Source organism: Brachionichthys hirsutus, chromosome 13 (assembly GCF_040956055.1).
Source record: "Brachionichthys hirsutus isolate HB-005 chromosome 13, CSIRO-AGI_Bhir_v1, whole genome shotgun sequence".
Lineage (NCBI taxonomy): Eukaryota > Metazoa > Chordata > Actinopteri > Lophiiformes > Brachionichthyidae > Brachionichthys > Brachionichthys hirsutus.
Genome location: NC_090909.1, coordinates 5,189,465 through 5,208,144, shown reverse-complemented (window position 1 = coordinate 5,208,144; position 18,680 = coordinate 5,189,465). Strand labels below are relative to the sequence as shown.

The following is an 18,680-nucleotide window of genomic DNA, read 5'->3' as shown; positions in this document are numbered from 1 at the left end:
ATTGATGTGTGATCATGCAGTTCATGCATATTTTATACTTTTGTCACCCATCAGTGCAACACTGACAGCTCAGATGACGCTTTCTGCAAGGTGAAAATATACCTTAGCATTGATTGCTTTTATTAGCCATCATCACCCGAAATATGAAGCTATATTAAGCTTATTATTAGCTCCGGGGGACAATTCATGCATGTACATGCAGTTGCTAATTTGTAAGCACAAGCTAAGCAAAATATATGCGTAATTACAAACCAGTCAGCATTAGCAATTAATGATGACTGAATCCCCAACATTGATTTATAGCCTTCGCTGTGCTGGGATAAGTCAGGCTCAGGGATTCAGAACACACACACACACACATACCCACTGCCCACGTTCCGCACATCCAGCCCAAGCTCAGCGCTGATAGATGGCAACGCACATGATTACATTTTAAGATTGAAGACTGTACGAGTGGCTGCCAAAGAATATACGCAAGATGAGTGCAATTAATGCAGAGCTCAAGTGTGTTGCTCCTCTGCTCCTCCTGCTCCCTTATCTTCTCTCCTGCAGGTGTGTCACGTTTTCATTTTGGATCTATTCCTAAGAGTGCACGTGTGTTGCGACGGAGGTTGTGGTGAAGGGTAACGCTTGGAGAGGGTGAGCCATTTAGTGTTGATGCTACACGCTGTGGGCGATGATAGATCTGGCAGCGTGTGTGTATGAATCTGTGTGTATGAATCTGTGTAGATTTTCATTCTTGTATCAATTTGTTTTTTGGTGTGGGATTTAATTCTCTTCAATCTTTCCAAACTTTGAAACTCTTCTCGCTCTGCCAACATGTGGTTCACCCTTTGAAATAACTCCGTGTTTCTAATTCCTTTCACAGCTCAGAACTGCAGCTACACGCTACACAGTCCCAATGGAACGATGGAGAGCCCCGGCTACCCCTATGGCTATCCCAACTATGCCAACTGTACCTGGGTGATTGTAGCAGCAGAGCACAACCGGATACAACTGGTGTTTCAAGGCTTTGCCCTGGAGGAAGACTTTGATATCTTGTCTGTATATGATGGACCGCCCAGTCCAGGAAACCTACGGACACGGTAAATGCATCATAAATTACTAATAGAGGTTGGATTTTGTGTGCGTGTGTATGTTTGAATCAAGGACGATGATTGTATTGGATGAGATAAAGAGAGCATTTACTCTTCACATTTTCACACCTACAAAGTAAATTCCTAATTAAAATGACTTGAGTTGAATCACAATGAGGGCCTTTTAGTCACTGTTCAGTTCAATCTCATTTTAAAGGTTGTTTCTAATCATGGCGGCTCAACTCTTTGCTATAGCCCATCTGTTTCTGTGTCAGTTTCTTAGATCTCCAAAATCACTATAGCAACTACAATGCTATTGTTGCTAATACAAACTGAGCCGAAACCATTAAATTAAACATTAGCATAGCCTTCATAGACAAATAGACAAAGACGAAGGTACTGATGAAGGAAAAGAAGAAAAGGTATAATGAAGACTAATTTGCAACATATTCAGCACTGAAAGGTTATTCACTGGGATTCTGTGCTTTGGAGCTGCTCGCAAAACAAATTGAAGCTCACTTGGGTGTGACTAGTCAGACAAACAATTTCTGAGTCTGAACTGTCTCATCCTTCCAGCCAACTATCAATATAACAGTCTGAGATGAGGCTGCCCTGCGCTGAAATATCACCTTTCTGCTCTGCAGAGCTTAATCCTTCAGGACTGAAACATTGTATTTGCATGTATGTTGATGTTATTTTTCTGCAGCTTGTTATCTATCAGAACTTTTGTCAGTCCCTGCTGTACAGCCTTTGCTGCTGATCTTCTGAAGTCACACCAAAGCGGTTTTTCATCTCCGCCGCCCTCTGCTGTGAACTTGGCCTTTTAAGTAGCTAAAAGCACATGCTATGCAAGCCCCACGAGACAGATGAGAGAAATATCCTCAAAGATATAGTTTGTCAAACTGCTTTGCACCGTAGCCTTGTGGCTATAGGATATGCAAATAAGCTATTTCAATTTGGTCAAAGTGCCTCTGAGTTGTCTGCCGATTGTGTGGCCGCTGTACAAATGATAGATTCCAGTTCATTTACCCAGTCGTCCATTTTCTTGTAGACAAGACGACCTTGATCATCTTGTCTGCAGCTGCTCACAGGTCTTGAGAGTTGGAGGATCCTATCCCAGCTGATTGTGTGTCTTAAATCTGGTTGAGGCTTCTACCTGTGAAAAGGCTGTTTTTCTGGGTGCAGCTGTGGCAGTGGGTTTAAGAGTGCCACATGTATGGAGGCTTTGATCCGAGCATGATGGTCACATGACCCCCATTCTAGGTTGACCTGTCAGAGTAGAATGCTGACGTAGAGGAGGAACATGCGGTTAATCCACCTCACGACCATCTTTTCCTCACTGAAAATGTTTACACAATGATGTTTTCCTGTACTTCTCACCCGTGTACAGTCGTTTCTCAGCAGTTAACTGTCATAAGGATTATTTTTTTCAGAAACGCACCAACTCTCACTGTGTTGTTCACCAAAACATGTTTCCACCCAGTTAGAAACAGCACATCCTGGTTAATATTCTACCTTTTGAGCAAAACTGGACAGCACATTCGCATGCAGCTCAACTGTAACAAACATTTCCATCTTTCTACTGCACAGACAGCCCAGGTCTTTTGAAGAGGCCTGAAAAGAGGCCTTTCCAGCAGTTCTGTGAGGTTTTTTGATCCCGATCCTGCTTCAAGGCTATCTCTGCATTTCCGTTCCTCCCCATCAAAACCTTTCTTTCCATCACTTCTCCTATGGCGCACCTCCCCTGCGTGCTTTTTACATTCTGTGCCAGCATCTCCCCGTAGACAACAAATGAAAGGGAGAAGCAAATCCATTATGGATTAGCATTGCACTGTTCTCCTCAGCCTTCCTCTCCTGTTTGGACCTCTGGGCTCTGTTGTATATTGATACCCCAGCGGGATGGGGCAAAGTGCTACACTCTCTCAGTCTAAGCGCTTCGAAAATGAATTTGAAGGGGAAAAAGGAAGCAGATGTGGTTGGAAAAGAAATATTTTCACAGGAGGCATTTTTTATCTATGTGTGAAAAGGAACTTGCTTGTCAACAGTAGCCTGCCAGGATATGCATTCATACTTGGAGTCATTCGGACCTACACCACACACGCGTTCATCAGCACATCACACACACAAAGAGATACGCATGCAGCGGTGACGCTTGCGGACAGGCAAGCCGGGCAGTTGATTGGAGCCCTGGCCAATAGGGGAGGGCCCTAGGGCTGCCACAGCAACGACAACAATGAGCAATTTGAAATGACATGACACCGCAGTAGCAAACCCCCCCATGTGGGGCTCCTCCCTACCTGCCTTCAACAGTCTGCACCTGACGCTCTCATTGGACACTGAACCCCGCGAAATGTGAAACTCAAGCGTGTGATGATGTGTCCGGTCTGCCGGAAAGACATTTCCTCCCACTGTCCTCCTGGGATAAGCTCCCCTCTGGATCAGAAAAGAAGAAGCAGATACAAGACAAGAGAGAGATGGTGGTAAGTTCATTGTTGCCTACTGGCAGACTCCATAGGGGCTAACGCAGCTAGCTAAGCCAACAATTAAGCCATGATGAATGCTGTGAAAACATAAAGTTGCACAAAGTCCTTAGAAAAATCACGCGTTAATCGGTTTGTCATTGCTGATCCCAGCTGACACCTGCAGAGAGGGAATCTGATGGATGTTCCTCCTATTTGAAATGGATAATTGAAAATGTTTGTGCATACATATCTTTTCCAAATGGGAAGCACAAGCTGCTGTCAATATTTGACAGCTGTTAATTAAGCAGAGCATTCATTCCCAGAGACGGTGCAGTGATTAAGTAGTTAAGTGCATGCTGCACCCCGAGTGTTGTGAAAGCTGTCATTTAGGGCTACTTCACACAGGAAGGGGGCTGAACGACACCGAAGCTCACCTTAATGTTAAATAGAGCGAAACACCTACTTGGAAAAAAAAGGAATATGTTTTAATTTTTTGGTGCGTGTGTGATTTCTGATTAAGTTCAGTTTCTAAATGATGTACTTTCACAACTCACATTCACAATCTTGAGTTTCCCCCTGCTGTCCAGTCCCTCTTTTTTAGAACATCCTGACTTTAGCTGTCCACTTAATAATACAAAACTTCTAATCCAACACTTGGCGATAACATTATTTCATAAAAGGTCCTTTTTTCCAGCAGAAACAAGGCGATGGCATGTTACAGTGTATGTACCCCCATTCAAACTCCAGGGATATCCACAGTACTTGCTCAAATAAAGGAAATATATTACACAAATTGCAGAATATACCACAGTCAGGGCACATTCACAGCTGTTGTGTCTCCAGTAATACTCCACAGGTGTACTACTGGAGTGTTGTGTTAGTGTTGCTGTCCCTCTTCTAAGGTATTTCTGAAGTGCCAGCGCCTCTGGAGTTGAACGTCTGAGTGATCGTGTCCTAGGATGTATCACTCATGACAGTTTTGACACAGCTTTCAAGTCAGAGTGAACAGAAGCTCTTAAATATGTATTTTGTTTATTTCTTTTCAGTAAAATTCAGATGAAAGTGTAGACTTTGAGCTTGTTTGTCTAAATTGGATGCTACTTGCTTGAAGGCATCAGATGAACGGACCGTTTTCAAAGTGGCCCAACTGCATTAGCGCGCAACAAAAGTGCAAGCTACGAAAAGGGATCCTGCTGTGATGGATTACAAATGTCTGTTTGAGTATGAGAGAATTGATGGAAGTGTGACATCGATTTTCAGACAATCGATAAAACGCTGTGGCATCTTTTGAGACACTGTTCAGTTAAGTAGAAAAGTATACGAGGGTCTTACTCGCAAAATCATGCAGTATTGTAATGTTCATTGTTTTAACTTGTAAAATCTAATCTATATTGTCAAAAATGTTAGTGTTGCTAATTACATTTTAATAATTTTGTAAAGTGAAGAATTTAATAATAATCTGGCCATTTATCTGCAGTTAAACCAGTAATCTGAGCCTTAAGTGAGACACTGAACCTCCACCAGCTCATTTACTCAGGACAGCAAACACACACTTGTGTAAAAAGCAATCTTGTCTTCACTTGTCTCACTTTTCACCTTGTAGCTGCCAACTGAAGAGCTCAGTACATTTCAGCAGAGGGAAAAGCTATCAGGGAGTGTGAAGGCATGTCGCTCCACATGTGTTCCTCTCAGCGATAGAGCGATTGAATGTAAGGCCTGCGGCCCGTGCAGAGGTGGGGATGTGCGCGGAAGGAGCAGAAAGTATGGAAGGGACACATTTCCAGCCTGCCTCCCTCAGACCTAAATGAAGATCGCCACTGTGTGTTGCTGGGAGTGGCATCAACACGATGATCATCTCTATGCTGTTGGGTTGGGGGTGCCATAATATTAATTTGTGTGTGTGTGGAGAGAGGGAGGGAAAAGGCCGTGTGTGTGTGTGTGTGTACTTACAGTGGGCCATCCCAGCGAGCCAATTCCATGTCAACAAAATCGAGGTTTACTCGAATCCAGATAAAATGAACGGCACTCTCATAAACACTCCGCCAGATGCACACACACACACTCCGTGTGAATGGCAGTGGGCTGAAAAACTGTTAATGCTGTAATTTTTCAGATGCGCAAGGTTTTTGAGATGCCGACTCTGGCAAGCACTTGTGAGAATAAGTGCTTGTACAGTTTGCATGATAGGAGGAAAAAAAAAATATTGAATTTGCTTTCATAATAGCTTTCCTTGTAGTTAAGATATTGGAAGACGTCCAGTCTGAAAACAGGCCACATAAGAGTCACACAGTCTTGGTCACTTTTGGACTGTATGCATTTAAATAGGGCTTAGATGATAATAAAATCAAAGGGCTAGTTGCTCATCAGGGAGTTAGCCCATTTTATTTTAGAAATTCTACTTAACATTTGACATTTGTCTTGCTGTATTACTCCCACTAAGGAAAGTAAAAATCAGCCAGAACAGAACCCGTGAAGATGGTCCAGGTCAGAATAATGGAACACATCCAGGATTTTCTTTTCAATATTGTCTTAGATTTTCAACTTCACTTTACCAAAGTCTGAGAGAGAAAAAATATGATGGAAAATTTGCTTAATTAATCTCCTGCTGCAGACAGATGGTTTTAAAGGTTATTTAAATAAGACTATTTCCTGTTTAATCCAGTGCTCATATTTTTTTTTTATTATATAGCTCAAATGTTACTTTAAAAATAATTAAACAAATCCTGTTTGTTTTTGGGCACGCATCACAAATAAGTTTTATGTGTCTGCGTGTCATTTACTGCAGTGTGCCTCGATTAAACTGTAACTCCGTTTTCATACCAGGAAACTATAACAGGTGTTAATTATATTGCTGTCTCACTGCATTATTTTTCAATAATACGCTTTCTAAATTATACCAGCTGTTTAAAAAAAAGAAAAGTGTTTCTCACGTGATTTCACATGCGTCTCGCATGCGTCTCTCACGGTGACTTGAACTTAGCAACGCTTTTACTTCAGTCCTGTGTTTGGTGTGTCCGGGTGCATCCCAGGCTATTGACTGAATGAGACACTCTGACCTAGTCGTACTATCTGTCTATTTGCATAATCATGTTTCTTCTTTGTTCATCCTGAGCTACACGAGCATATGTCAACCCCCGCACATGGAGCACATATCCAGATGAAGAGGCGGAGGAGTGTTTATAAGAGAAATGTGGTAATCATGATTGAGGGTATGATTCTACACAGCATCCACACACATGCATGCACTGTATGTAGATAGATTTGCTTCAAACACACCCCAAGACATGTGCGAGCTGACACACTTGTGTGTGTGTGTGTGTGTGTGTGTGTGTGTGTGTGTGTGTATATATTCTGCAGGATTTATGGTTCCTATGAGTCTGAGCTCTTAATGGAGAGTCTGGCACTTATCAATGCCAGCTTTAACGACAGTCTGCTAAAAACAGGAGGAAGAGTGATAGTTTGTTTTTCATCATCTCATGCTGGGGGGAAAAAGTGAAACGATGCTGAGATTTATGACATCTGCTCACCTGTGAGGCAGAATTATTAGGCTCTGTAACCCTAGATTACAGAAATAATCAAGTAGATGGCTGTGAATTTATACCCAGCATCCTGTGCATCACTCATTGTGTGCACTGCTATTGATACGTTCCCATTCCTCCGGCCTATCAACGTTGTTAGCCGTATACACGAGTCCATAAGTTCATTATTATATCTGTGAAGCCCAACATTAAAAAAAATGTAAATCTGGACCTTAATCATTTATAATTGACTGTTCTGCAGGGGTTCTTGTACGCACCATAATGCAGGGACCCACGAGGTAATGTTTGCATCTGCATGAATATGCATAAATCAACATTAGGATGCCTGCAAATGTCAGTACCAGTAGAAAACAAAAAAGCACATCAAGCTGAGGCAGCAGCAGCAACAGGTGGAAGATGATGGCTTGTCTCCTGCTGAGCTGTTTCATTCACAGACCTCCAGCCGCCTCCCGATTTGTGTATTCGGTGGCAAATTTGTCACAGCTGTAAAATAAATGATATTCATCCATTAACAAAACGGCTGGAATATTCAAGCTACTCAATCAACACTGTAAGAAACCACTCAATGTACACTCAGCCATCTGGGATGTATGAGCAATGAAATCGCTGTTACCAGTGGGTGTGCTTTTTTTTTTTTTTTAGTTGCCGATCTGGGATAAAATGTGATGGATGATGCCTATGTTAAAACTGGATTAAGTAGAATATACTTATATGTCATTGTTTTTAACTACTTAAGCTACAGATTTCACAAATGTATAAGAAATATTACAATTCACAATCATTTACATCGGCCACATAGATTATCCAAAAAGCCTCTAGTAATATATATATATATATGATATTTTCAAACTTTGTCTATTTAAAGCACTGAGTGATTTTCAAAAGCATTTCATTATTTGTGCTGGCAGAAAAAAACAAACAGGAAAAAAAATCAACAGATTGTGAGCCAGCAAATCTAATATGGTGGCAGGGAACCCATCTATTTTCCCCTCTAACCACAAACCCTAAAACAAAGAAACGCATTCCCTTTAACTGTAATCTATGGGCCTGTGTAGCACAGATGTGCTGCTCGTGCACCATGTGTTTCTCGGTTTAAGCAAATCCCTGGCATATTTTTCCATTCTGTTGTTGTTGTTGCAGTCACACCTTCCTTCCCTGATATTGCCCTTTTCCTTTGTTTTTTCTTGCTCATCACTGGGAGACACAAAGCAATACTGTCTAATTAGTTACTCAAACACCTTGAGAAATGTGATAATGGAAATGCAGACACAATGCGCACACTCAAACAAATACATACACACAAACTCCAACACTTGCTGTGTCAAAAGGTTTTAGCTGGTGTGTAATAAAAGCTTGTCAAACGTAAATGTGTTGAATTTTATAAATCTCCTATTATCAATATCATCATAAAGGAATATCAACCAATTCTGTAAGCGTCACATGCAGTCCAGACATGAAACGTACCAGATGATTCTGGCCTCTAAAATAAGGCATTCATATTTGCATCTTACAGCAGAGTGTGTCGAATCAGAGACCATAGACCATCGGCCACATACAGAAGCAAATAAAATGTAATGTGAATAAATCAGTACAGTACACAGCTAATTGTGCTCCTCCTCCTCCTCTCTCCTTCCCTCTGCTACTCTTTGATCATCATTTCCACAGGAAAGAAAGAAAGGCAGATATAACGTACAGAGGCATCAGTTACCGTCATCGGTTACTGTGTCCCTTTCAGCACTGCTGGCTAATCAGAGCTCTTGAACCAACCTTGTTTTGGAGTTTATTTGTGGCAGTAGTCTGCAGGGTGATGGAGACACTGAATATCACAGGGAGAGAAGGGGGAGGTGGGTGCCAGGGGAGGCACTGCAAATTGTGATCATTTGAATATTTTTAGGATGCGTTTCAGGCAGTATCTTTGAAACAAATCTAAACAGCTTAAAGCCTAAACACCCTCCCTATCTGTGCCGTCATATGGAGAATCAATGTCTTACACCCAAAGTATACGTGCAAACCAGAACAACAGGCATTAACATGTTCTCATAATGGTCTCCACTACCCTTTACCAGTTTTCAGACATTGTCGTCGTGATAGGACAGGGTGGGATAATGAGTCAGATAAAGAAGATAATGAATTCCGGTTCGGCATGGATGCGAGGCGATTGATTACTGTATAATCCTATCCTTTGAGAGACTTTGTGGGAAAGGGAACGTTATACTCCGTAACCGCTTTAGCGAGGTGTACATGTGCCTTTTCTCTCTTTCCTTTATGCTGCATTTCTCTCAGGCTTGCAAGGCTGACTCGTCAACACATTATGTGACCTTTACTGTGTTTTCTGTTGTGCTTATGTAGGCATGACTTTAGACTTACTGCACTGTGGCTTTGTGGGTCCATTATCTGCTAAAATGTAGAAATGTAGAAAAACATGCTTTTGTGTTTTTCAGTCTTCGACTGTATGCTTTAATGGAACAATCTCAAACAACAATCTCCAGAAAATGTACACCTAGAGCAATGAAACTTTGATTGGGGCGGAATAATAATGTGAATTTCACAGGAAACTGCAGCTACGACAATTTGTCTTCGTATGCCTTTTTTAATGCCCCTGAATATGGAGTACTCTTACACAAAAACAAAAAGTAGGTAATGTGTTTTGTTTTTGTTGTAATGTTCAGATATTTATTTAATGACCTACTGTATTAAAAAAAAATACAACAGATAGAAGCTACTTGGACAGTCTCATCTCCACCCTGCTCTGAGATTTGGCCAGATCGTAGGGAAACGTAGTAACGTAGATTGTCATTGATACCAACCATTATACACTTCTTTGGCATGGGGGTGGGCACAATACCTGCATGGTGGGGGGCATGGACAAGACACCGCAGGAGGGCAGAGATGCAGCGGCCAGTTATCTTGCAAGGGTATGATGTGTTACTGCAAAAAATATCTCCTAATGGGGGGGACAGCTTGGGCAAAATGATGGCCCCATGGGTTCCTGTGGCCATTTCTTTGGAGTCTGTATAACAAGCATAATATTTAGATAATACTAACACCTTATAATATAACACATATGCACAGATTCATATCTACAGTAAATGGGAGGAGAGCTGTGTAACTATTGTGTTATTTCTTATTTGATTCATTTCACCATTGTTCCCATTTGATTTTAGTTGGGTCCTCATGTTAGTCCTTTTTCTCTCCTTGATCATTTTCTACACTCCTGTGGTTCATTTTTGCTTGATGCACTTGCACACTTGTACGCGCGCGCCCACAGACACACACACAAACCTGCACACGGGCAAGTAAACATCATTTCTCATAGCGACCACTTAGCTTTGTCGCGTTCCTCGGGCAAGAGTGGGGCAACATTGAATTAGTTCTGTTTTATCCCTAATTGCTTTCTACCTGAGGATTACTGCAAAGTCATTTGTGCAGCGCTCGGGGAAACTCGGCGGACGTCTGAACGTCATTGTGTTTCATTCATCAGACTTTATTTGTTTGCTGTAAATGTAATGGAGTTATGTCTGAAATGACAAGCAGCAAAGGATAGCATTCGTTTTAACTTCCTTACCTTGAATAGTTTTTAATGTTCATTTAAGTGTGCGTTGTGAATTAGAATAATGACATAAATCACAACAATGAATAAAAACAAGTGATACTGTGAATAATTGAATTACATGAATCGGGATTTAAGCACTGTGCATGGACGAGCAGCATCAAATTATTTTTAACTCACTTCTTTTTTAAGAAAACAGGCTTGTGCAGAACTCTGTGTTGCTTTAGAGGTGTCTTTGGTGTTGATCATGTCCACATCATCAGGGCAGTGCACTATATTGTAAAAGCACTCAAGACTTACTAACTAGTAATTCCATCCATGCACCCAGTGCTTGAGGTGCAAACAATAAGTCATGTAATTATGTTCACATGTTGTGTGTATATCGGATGGAAGCAGCAGTATTCTCATTTACTACGGACAATAAAGAAAATAATACTGGGGATATTTTACTGAGTCACAATTTAATCGTCAGTGCATAAAATAGCTATATATGTTGTGTGGGCAGGTGTCCTCTCGGTACTTGCACGTACTTACTGAGGACCATGTCCAAACCTCAGGTGTTGATTAGATTTCAGAAAGAAAAAAAAACTAATTAAAATGGACTTCATTGCCATGCAGCCTTCCAAGCCTCATCTCCTCAGTCACATTTTAATTGAGTTAGCAATGACTACAGCAATTCTGAACAGTGAGTGATGACTTGTCAGTGATGCGTTTCACCCATGTGCTTTTTACAGCCCAAAACTGAACACATCCGATAAGTAAGGCATTCTTCATTGTTCTGTCACTTTAATTTATTTCTTTCTCTCTGTCTCTTAAATGTCTTTCTTCTCCGGAGTTCATGTCCTGTTATTCTATTTGCATACGTTAGTCGTGAACTTGGACCACGTGTGTGTGTGTTTGATTGGTGAGTGGACAGTCACCAATCAAATTCAAGATCAGATGTTTTGTTATGTATATTTGGTTTGTTTACATGTTCAGTAAATGATAAGTTCATATAACTTACAGTTCAATAATTTTGCTTATTTTAAGAGTGTGTGAGTAACTCTGATTTGATCATGGGGTGTACTGAAAGGTGATCAGAGCGTTAAACTGGGAACTCAAGGTACGTAGGACTCAAGAGACAGTAAATTGAAGAAAGTAGTTGACTTTTATTAGTCGTTAGCACTACATGAACTAACCTAGGGAGCCCTTACCTCATACAGTAGGTAAAGGTGGGCTACACACACACACACACACACACACACTCAAACTTATTTTACACTGTCGCTTTTTTCCTCTCCTCTTGGGTATTTTATCTGTTGAAACCTCATCAAACCGCAGCCTCCCCCTTCCTTTGATCACCTTCCTCTTGTATCAACCTGCCTCGCTCACCGCCGCTCCCTTTAGCTCTAGAGACAGGTTTGTTAATGACTTCGCTGCGGTTTGTCTCTCAGTTGCCTCTGACTGCGGTTGATTATCCCACCATCAGCATTCGGTGTCAGAGACAGCTGAGCTCCTTTGCCCCTCGCCACGATGCCCAAACATTGTGTGATGTCACACGGGGATGAACATGAAGGGGCATATTTGTGCTGCGCCTTTCTCCAAGAGACGGGCAGAGGGAATTATTCCTTCTATTCAAAGACGATGCCAGGTTTGTTTGAAATACTGATGGGCTGTGTGTTCTGTGGGAAGTTGTGTGTGTGTGAGGCCTACAAATTGTTGATGCCTCTAGTGATCACCTTTTGTTGTGTGGCCGTTTACTTTCTGGACTATGGGATGATGATGGAGAGAAAACGTTGCTTCAACACTAATAATAACCAGTGTCACGTTCTAATGTCAGAAGTTTCAGTTTCTTCTTGTCTTGCAAAACGACTTATCATGATGATTACTGGTAAGATATTTGCAGGATGATGTAGACTAAGTAGCAGGATTTTAAATTGATTGAAAGCGCTGAAGGCGAAGTGTAAAACTCCATCAACGTCAGAATGTACCCTTGAGCAATGTGACGTGGCACATTACATCTTACTGCAGGGGAGGAAGGATGAGACGCCTGATAGGATGCAAAGTCATTGCTTGTGAAATTATTTCTATTAGTTGGGGGAACGGAGCAATATTTTTACCTTTGCTACACATTCATCAAATGTTTCTGTAAGTAGAGTCGGTGATGAGTCATGCACACACACACACACACACATGCAACAGCAACGGTGTGGATCCGAGGTTGCATTAAAACAACAGGAAGGAAATTGGTGTGATTCGGCAAGGACATACTATTTTCCCCTTTTGCTGAACCAATCCGTAGTTGCAGGGACTGTGTGTGTGTGTGTGTGTGGGGGGGGGGGGGGGGGGGGATTCCACACACACACACCGGTATTGGTCTTGCTGTGATGGGCAGCCATGGAGAGTTTTAGAGCTTACACAGAGGCATCCGCCTCTGGCCTTGACAAATGAAAAGTTATAGCTGCACAAGGTTTCATACGGGGAGGGTACACACTCAGAAATACACATTTAAAACACACACACACAGTTTGTCACTCTTCACTTCGTCTTACCGCCCATCATTTATTGGGTAACGTCTCCTCTCTACTAAGCTATCAAAATCTTGCTGCTGTATCTATTTTTCCTGTCTCACCCCTTTCTCTTCCCTCCTTCTGGAGAAAAAAATCAGCTGCATCAGCACCGTGCTTACCTTCCACCCCGAGAACACGCGCACGCACGCACTCACGCACTCACACACTGACAGAGCGAATATGATTTAAGAACGAATGACCTGCTTTAGTTTCTCTGTCTGTTTACGACCGTGAACTTGTACACATTTGGGGTGAAGATCACAAACACGCATTCCAACGTGAAAATAAGAAGAAGAAAACGCCCTGCTTGTGTGTGTTTACGCGAACGTGTGAGCGTGGGTAAATCTCTGAATAGATGTAGAGCCTAATGAAGCGGCTTCTCACCGTGATTCATCCTCGCTCAAGGTTTTATATTTCTACATCGTGATGTTACTTTTCTCTCATCTCTGCTTGTCATATTCTTCCCCCCCCCCCCCCCCCCGTCGACTCGCTCATCAACGCTGTCATATCCTCATTACAATATATCTAATCTTTTACTCCACAGCCATCTTTCACCCCCCTGCTCTCGTTCCTGTGGGTGGCAGTGAGATAATTGGAAGCAAATATTCTTCATTGAGAAGGTGCTGAGCCCAGTCGGGCAGAAAGCCATGTTAATAGACCTATGCTCCATCCATGAATATGCACATACGTATTTATGTAACACTTAAACACATATACTGAGCGTGCATACATCAGCGTGGATGCGGCCGTGCACACGCGTGATTACTCCTCCCTCGGATGCCTTTATTTCTTAGATAACTTGGCTTTCCATGCAAATAATGACCAGTGATTTCCCATATTTGTGCAGTTTTATTTAACTTCTCCACCGTTCTCTCAGTCTTCTGCTGTTCCTTCTATACTTTCTTTCTCCCTCTATCAATTTGCCGCTCGCTTGAGACACCTGCTCTGCAAAAAGCTTTATTTCGTATTGCAATCCTACCTTGCATCTTTTCCTCGATGGCAGGCAACCCCCCCCCCCCCCCCTTTTTTTTTCACATTACCTGTTTTGTTCCACACAGAAATATTTAATCTGCCTTCATATGCGAAGCCGCTTTCTGTGTGTTCTCTGACAGTATCCATTTTGGTTTCCGTTAGCCTGGGGAAATGATTTGAGGCCATATCTGGCTTTGTGCTGAGTGATCATAAGCCAGAGCCCGCCATCATGTCCTCTATCAGGGCCCCTTTCTCGACGCTGCACTGCTGAACCAAGATGGCTGCCTTCCAACTCAATTTGCGGTCAGTGAAGGGGCTATTTGCCCGAACATGTGTCCCATCGTTTAGCTGCTATCCCACCGTGACAATCTTACAGAGAGGAGTGAAATTATGCAAAAACTAAAGCTCTCTTTTCTGTTAAGTCCAGTTCATCTTTCACACACTGGTGTTTTTAAATTGTCCTCCACCTCCAATATGGTACTTGAGATTTAAGTGAAACACCGAGGCTTCTCTCAACACTAGAATATAAAAATAAGGGAAGTAAGTAGGTTAATCGGTCCACGTTATAGAATGCAAGTGGGTGCATAAAATGAAGATTACATTAATACTCAAGAATGGAAATTCAAGTGTTTGTTAAAAGGTGATTAACATCAGCTTCAATTAGAATCTGTATATCAGTCCATTCATAGCATGGACAAGCACGTCATAGACTGATGTGTGTGGCAGCCAATGAGCAGTGGACAAACATGTTTTAATTAGTTTGTATTTGTGTGTGCAAACATGTTAAATGAATTACACAGTTAAAACTCCGTAAATCAAAAGCTTTTCCTTTTAAGACAAACTCTTAACTCAAACTGTAGCACTTGTTCCCCCCCCCCAAAAGTTTTACATTAATTGTTTCAAAACAGTGTCTCCTGTTAATTCCAATAATCACTTAACATAAACGTAATTAAGATACATGAAACCAGGACCATTTGTACAATTGTATATATTTGGGCAACAGAATAATTTTAATGAAATAATAAAATCAAATAAAAAAATATTCTCTGAAAACACACAAGCACAAAGTTTGGGCTGCTGAGCTCGTTAAAAAATCTACACAGAAATAAAGGTTAACTGCCTCAGCTGAAAAGCTTAAAGCGCCTGACTCCAACGTGACTTTAAATTATTGAGATGACACTCTCGCTGAATGTTTAATTGGGAGATAGCATTGTTACTTTGCTAGTTCCCCCAATATGGGATATGAAAGTGATTGTCAGCAGGTGTTAGCAGACAGGCTAGCTGCTAAAGCAATGTGTCAACAACTAAAGTCATTCTAATGGCACTGGGGGAGCTACTGTATGCAAGTTTATATTAAGTGAAAGAAAAGAAAACATTCACTTTACTTTTAAAACAAACAATACTCAATAAAAAGAAGTCACTTGAATGAAGAAACGATGCTTCATGCAACTTTACTGTTGAATAGTAATTATAGCTATGGATTTACTTGGCCTCGGATTTTATATGAACACATGGACTACGTGAAAATGTGAGAATGCAAGGAGTGGTGGTAGCAGAGAGACGGGCGTTGAAGTACTCGGGATCAACTGTCCAAAGCAGCGGCGGGGGTGAAAGCGAGGTGAAGAAGACTGGGACTGGCATGGAGACTGTCCGGAGCAATCTGAGACGGAAGGTTTAGGGTTGGGGTATGTTGACTGGACTGTTATGAGACCAGCTATGATTCATTGTTCAGAGATGGTGGCACTGGAGCAAAGGAGGCTGAGCTGGAGCTGCTGGTGGTAGCAGGGCTGAGGATGATGAGCAGAGCGTGTTGGAAGAAGAAGACGATCTGCTGCGACGAGCCTTAATGGGAAAATGGCCAAGGGAGAAGACAATAAAGTCATAATGCATATTCATGCGCTAACGCTTCTTGATTTGCTGAGTCATCAAGATCCTAGGCTATTAAACATAAAATATATAGCAATGTACAATGACATGAAGGACCTACTAAAACTGTTAAGAGAGACGTAGCTCTCTTTCACATTGACTAATGTGTGCCTGTAGTTACAGGCAGTAGATAAAATGACTCATCTACATGAACAGATTCCGTTTCAGGCCATGAGCAGCGATGAACAATAACAGAGGGAAGATTATTATTGGGACAATAAAGCTTGATGTTGTTTGCTTCGCTGATATCTGTCATTAACGTTAAAGAAATGTATATTCAGTAAGTCATTTAAAGTATACGAGGTACTCTGACAGCATCTGATTGACGCTGCTGGGATCAATACTAAACATTTTCCTCCATTGAGTGTCCTTTATAAAAAAATTACCAGTGTCTTACGAGAATCATTTGGTGTCTCAGACAATTTTGTAATTTCTTTTTTATTCTTTTTGTTGTTCTGTTTGCTCCCACAAAGACTACAGCCATTCTGATTTACTGGAGATATATAATCGCTTTGAGTCTGTTGTCGCTGATTGAGATAAATCTGTTGCGGTCTTGGCATTTTAATAATTGGTGGATGATTCAGAGCCCCTTATCCATTCAAACAGTTATCCTTGAATTCCTGAGAGAACAAATGGCTTGATGGAACAATGTTCAATCCAATGTTGGTGTTGATTGGATGGTATTTCTTTTGTTTTTTTTTTCTGACCTTTAATGTCCTTCTTTCCATTTCTTTCAGGTTAACGGGGTTCCAGCTGCCTTCACCGATTGTGAGTACAGGCTCCAGGCTCACATTATGGCTGCTCTCTGACTACGCAGTCAGTGGGCAGGGATTCAAAGCAATCTACGAAGGTAAAACAACTTCCATGTCATCGTTTTCCCGTAGGAAATCTCAAGTCATTCTTGAGATCTGACTTTTTAACAATGACTCCATCATTTTACTCATGCTGCAAATGTTCATCAGCCATTTTCAATAAAGTTATAACATTCAAACCTGTTATGTCAGGGTTTATAGATAAATACAAAAAGACATTAGTGCTGGAAAAGTTCTCAAGGACCCTAACAAAAGGTGCAAAGGAAAGTGAGAAGGGGGAAATGTGGTATTTACTGTGTGACCCCTATTTCAGAAGAAAATGATCAGTTAAGACAATTGTATCAGATGGATTAATTAAAAGTCATTCTTTATCATCTCTGCCTTCCCAGACCAGGACAGTGACATAGAATGCTTTATGACCCATGGTGTGATGTTATTAATGATGGCACTGTTGAAACCCATGCAGGAGGAAAGGCGAGCTTAGGGAGGGGAAGGAAATGCAAGTGGCTAATTAGGTTAATTACCTGACAGGAGTTTGTCAGTCATCGTGAGGTATCGTGATTGTGCGGATGTGGCTCGATGGAGAAGCATAAAGCGACTCAGGAGACATCAGACTGCATCACATGACTTGGTAAAATCAAAGACAAAAGAGGAAAGAGACTGTTTGTTAATTCCGATGGGAGGCATTTGGAATGTTGCCTCTTTCTTTCTCCTGAACGGAAACAAAACTGTCAGACTTGTCTAGCATCTTATCATAAATGATATAATTGTCTATTGATGTACCGTAATTACATTTTCTTCAAAAGATTATGACATTTGATAGTCAGTTTTTTTTTTTTTACTTAATCTTGATGATGCTGCTTCCTCTTCTTTCTTTTTTTTGCACCACATGCAAGCCATATATAAAAATGCATACCTTAAATGTATGGTCACTTTGGACCCAAGGGAATTAGCTGAGGGATAATAAACCTGTCGATCACTACCTGAACTGAATACAAGATCAGGATTAGCGGTCACTCTCCTCACATTTTAATATTGGGACCAAATGCACTCACACATGCCACATGCAAACAGAGAGAAGCACGTGTTGCTGTCCTGTATTTTATTGTGAAAGCCGATTGTAGGGTGAAAGATCCATGATGGACGGCTTAGAGACAGTGGCTCTGAGGAAAAGACGGGAGGCGGAGCTAGAGATGGCGGAAGATGAAGATGCTGAGGTTCTCCTCGGGAGTGACCATGTTGGATAGGTTTAGAAATGAGGCAATAAGAGGCACAGTGAAGGTTAGACATTTTGGAGACAAGGTCAGATAGACCAGACTTTAATGGTTTGGACATGTCCAGAGGAGAGATAGGGACTATATCGGTAGAAGGATGCTGAGGATGGAACTGCCAGGGAACAGGGCTAGAGGTCGACCCAGGAGAAGATACATGGACGTAGTGAGGGAGGACATGAGAGTGGCTGGTGTTGTGGAGGACGATGCAAAGGACAGAGTGAAGTGGAGAAGGGTGATTTGCTGTGGCAACCCCTCACGGGACTATTACATACAATATAGACTGTCTTTTAAGCGGTAGAATGGTTGTACTTGAATATTGCTGCTGGGAGGAGGTTCTTGTTCTTTATTTTGTTTGTGCCCGTTTGTGTGGATGCGTTTGTTCCTGTGCCTGTTATGTCCCCATGTAAATGTCACGTGTGTTTTCCTCCTTCCATCTTCTCAGATGGATTAAATGTTGTCTGTGGCCGTTACCTGAGGAACAAACTGTTTTATTAGGACTCTACTCACCATCCACCATTTT

The 18,680-nt window shown here is 41.7% G+C and overlaps 1 protein-coding gene across 1 annotated transcript in view; it reads left to right on the top strand.

Annotated features, from left to right (window-relative positions):
* Positions 1 to 18,680, top strand: part of csmd2 (CUB and Sushi multiple domains 2) — a 133,763-nt gene that overhangs the window by 12,372 nt on the left and 102,711 nt on the right. The window contains exons 2-3 of the mRNA XM_068747573.1: positions 869 to 1,085; positions 16,812 to 16,924. Coding sequence (XP_068603674.1) covers positions 869 to 1,085; positions 16,812 to 16,924 — 330 coding nt within the window. The remainder of the gene's footprint in view (positions 1 to 868; positions 1,086 to 16,811; positions 16,925 to 18,680) is intronic.